The sequence below is a fragment of the Engraulis encrasicolus genome, chromosome 1, assembly GCF_034702125.1.
Source record: "Engraulis encrasicolus isolate BLACKSEA-1 chromosome 1, IST_EnEncr_1.0, whole genome shotgun sequence".
In the NCBI taxonomy this organism is placed as follows: Eukaryota; Metazoa; Chordata; class Actinopteri; order Clupeiformes; family Engraulidae; genus Engraulis; species Engraulis encrasicolus.
In genome coordinates this window covers 29,944,583-29,946,633 of record NC_085857.1, presented here as the reverse complement: position 1 = coordinate 29,946,633, position 2,051 = coordinate 29,944,583, and the positions used below count along the sequence as shown (strand labels likewise).

General features: G+C 36.6%; 1 protein-coding gene across 1 annotated transcript in view; it reads left to right on the top strand.

Moving 5' to 3' along the window:
- The first annotated feature begins 1,435 nt into the window (after positions 1-1,435).
- commd1 (copper metabolism (Murr1) domain containing 1) overlaps positions 1,436-2,051 on the top strand; it is a 40,504-nt gene continuing 39,888 nt past the window's right edge. The window contains exon 1 of the mRNA XM_063212900.1: positions 1,436-1,629. Within this exon, the coding sequence (XP_063068970.1) occupies positions 1,456-1,629 (174 nt within the window). The 5' untranslated portion in view covers positions 1,436-1,455. The remainder of the gene's footprint in view (positions 1,630-2,051) is intronic.

Sequence of the window (2,051 nt, the reverse complement as noted above, 5' to 3'; positions counted from 1 at the left end):
TTAAAACAGTTTATGGTTGGGACAGTACCAGTGTCCAAACAAATTAACAAATTGAGGAGAAATTTTAACTTAGGGACTACATGATCTTCAGTGATGGTGAAGTATGCAGTAGAGCTAAAGGTTTGAAAAGGGGTCCTCAGTAATGACAATGACCTGACCTGTGCATACCTGATTTTATTGTCTTTCTTTTTTTTTTTTTTTTAATCTGACTGTGGTGACGAATATGCTGGACACATTTTGAACAATCAGAAAATAATAGTAGCCTAAATATTGTTTTACACACGCTAGTGTATATCTGTAGAACCACGTCAATATGGTCTTCCACATCATGGTGATATTATTAAATTCCATCAGTGATTTTTGTATTTAAGGCATAAGTGAATTGAAATGAGGATGTCTGTCATTGGGACAGCTGTTTTTACAGGGTGTGGGCAGGTTTATAGCCATGAATAGTATTAAAATTACACTTAAATATTTCAAACAACTGTACATTTGTGTAACAGACCCCTTGGTCTTTACCTGGATTCATTTTGTTCATGGAAATGTAGTTGATTTTCAACAGATTTGGCACTTTATTGCTGGGACAGGTTTTTGCCAAACTCTCAAGAATTAGTGTTTTGTATCTTGCTCTTCGTGTCTGCCTTCTTTAGCATGGCATATGGTAGATCTAATCAGTTCCTGATATCCTCGACAAAGGTGTGGCTCATGCATGCATGCATAAATAACTTGTAAATGATGTTCATGGGTTTTTTTAGGGATCGTTAAATAGGCCTACAGTCAGTGGTGTAGTTTTATGGTGGGTATACTGTATAGGCCTATTTGAGCATTTTTTGAAGTGGGTATACTGTATATATTTGTGCTATTCAAAACAATGGATAAATCAATTTTAAGTGGGTATACTGAAATCCCTGAAATTTAGAAGTGGGTATACTCCGTATATCCGCGTTCTACGTAGACTACACCACTGCCTACAGTGCAAATCAAAGCATTAAAACCTTTAACCCTGTAGGCCTACTGTGTTAGCCTATAAAAAGTCCATTAGGATACCAATGAGTCCCTAGCCTGTTGTATGTCTGCACTGCTACTAGGCACCAAATGTTGTGATTTTATGTTTTAACACACTGGAAACTGGAATGAATGAATAAATAAATAAATAAATAAATAAATACATAAATACATAAATACATAAATACATAAATACATAAATTAAGTGACTTTTGGAGACAATACAATCCGTTTAAATTAATACATAGACCTATGTTACATATTACATCATTTAATAATTCTAGTATTCATGAATGTATATTTAAACATGATTCATTTAAATCTAAATACCGAATTTCGTTGTCTTCAAACTTTTATTGCACCGAGTTATTTCGTAACTTTTATTTTGACATGAATCTTTACCACATGACTGCTGGTAACGTGACTCGCCTGGCTGTTCCAGTCTTCAACATGGCGGACGCAGACACAGTAAAGGCTCTGAACGGTTTACTAAATGGCATTGCACAAAAGGTTTATTATAACAAATTGGAGATTACCGAGGAACTTCTGAAGAATGAGCTGTATCCTGATCTGTCTCAAGATGAGTTCCACGCTTTGCACGAGAAGATGAGGGGGCTCGTGAAGGTATTTGACAAGCTGCACCAACTCCCACGAGCTTTTTAACAAGTTCACTTGGGTTGATCATTGCTCGCATCTTAGTGAAAGCAAACGACAATGCATTCTGTATTGTATGTTCAAGAATGGGTTTTCATGATTCAGCCTGTTGGTCGTGACTCGTGAGCATTTCCACCCAGTTGTACAGACTGCTACTTCGAAAAAGCATGCCAACGTAACTGCTTTTTTCCACAATAATACAGTCTCGAATAAATGTGTTGATATACTGCTTGTTTATTGAGGACATTACGAGGAAAGAGAAGCCTAATCATAGTCTTTATGGCGCCAGACAAATTACTGTAAAATAATGTTATGTGGAAAGCATGCAGTGGACTGGATGAAGGATAGGCTGTTGTGAACATGTGCATGCATCTTCTCAGCACAAGATGGCA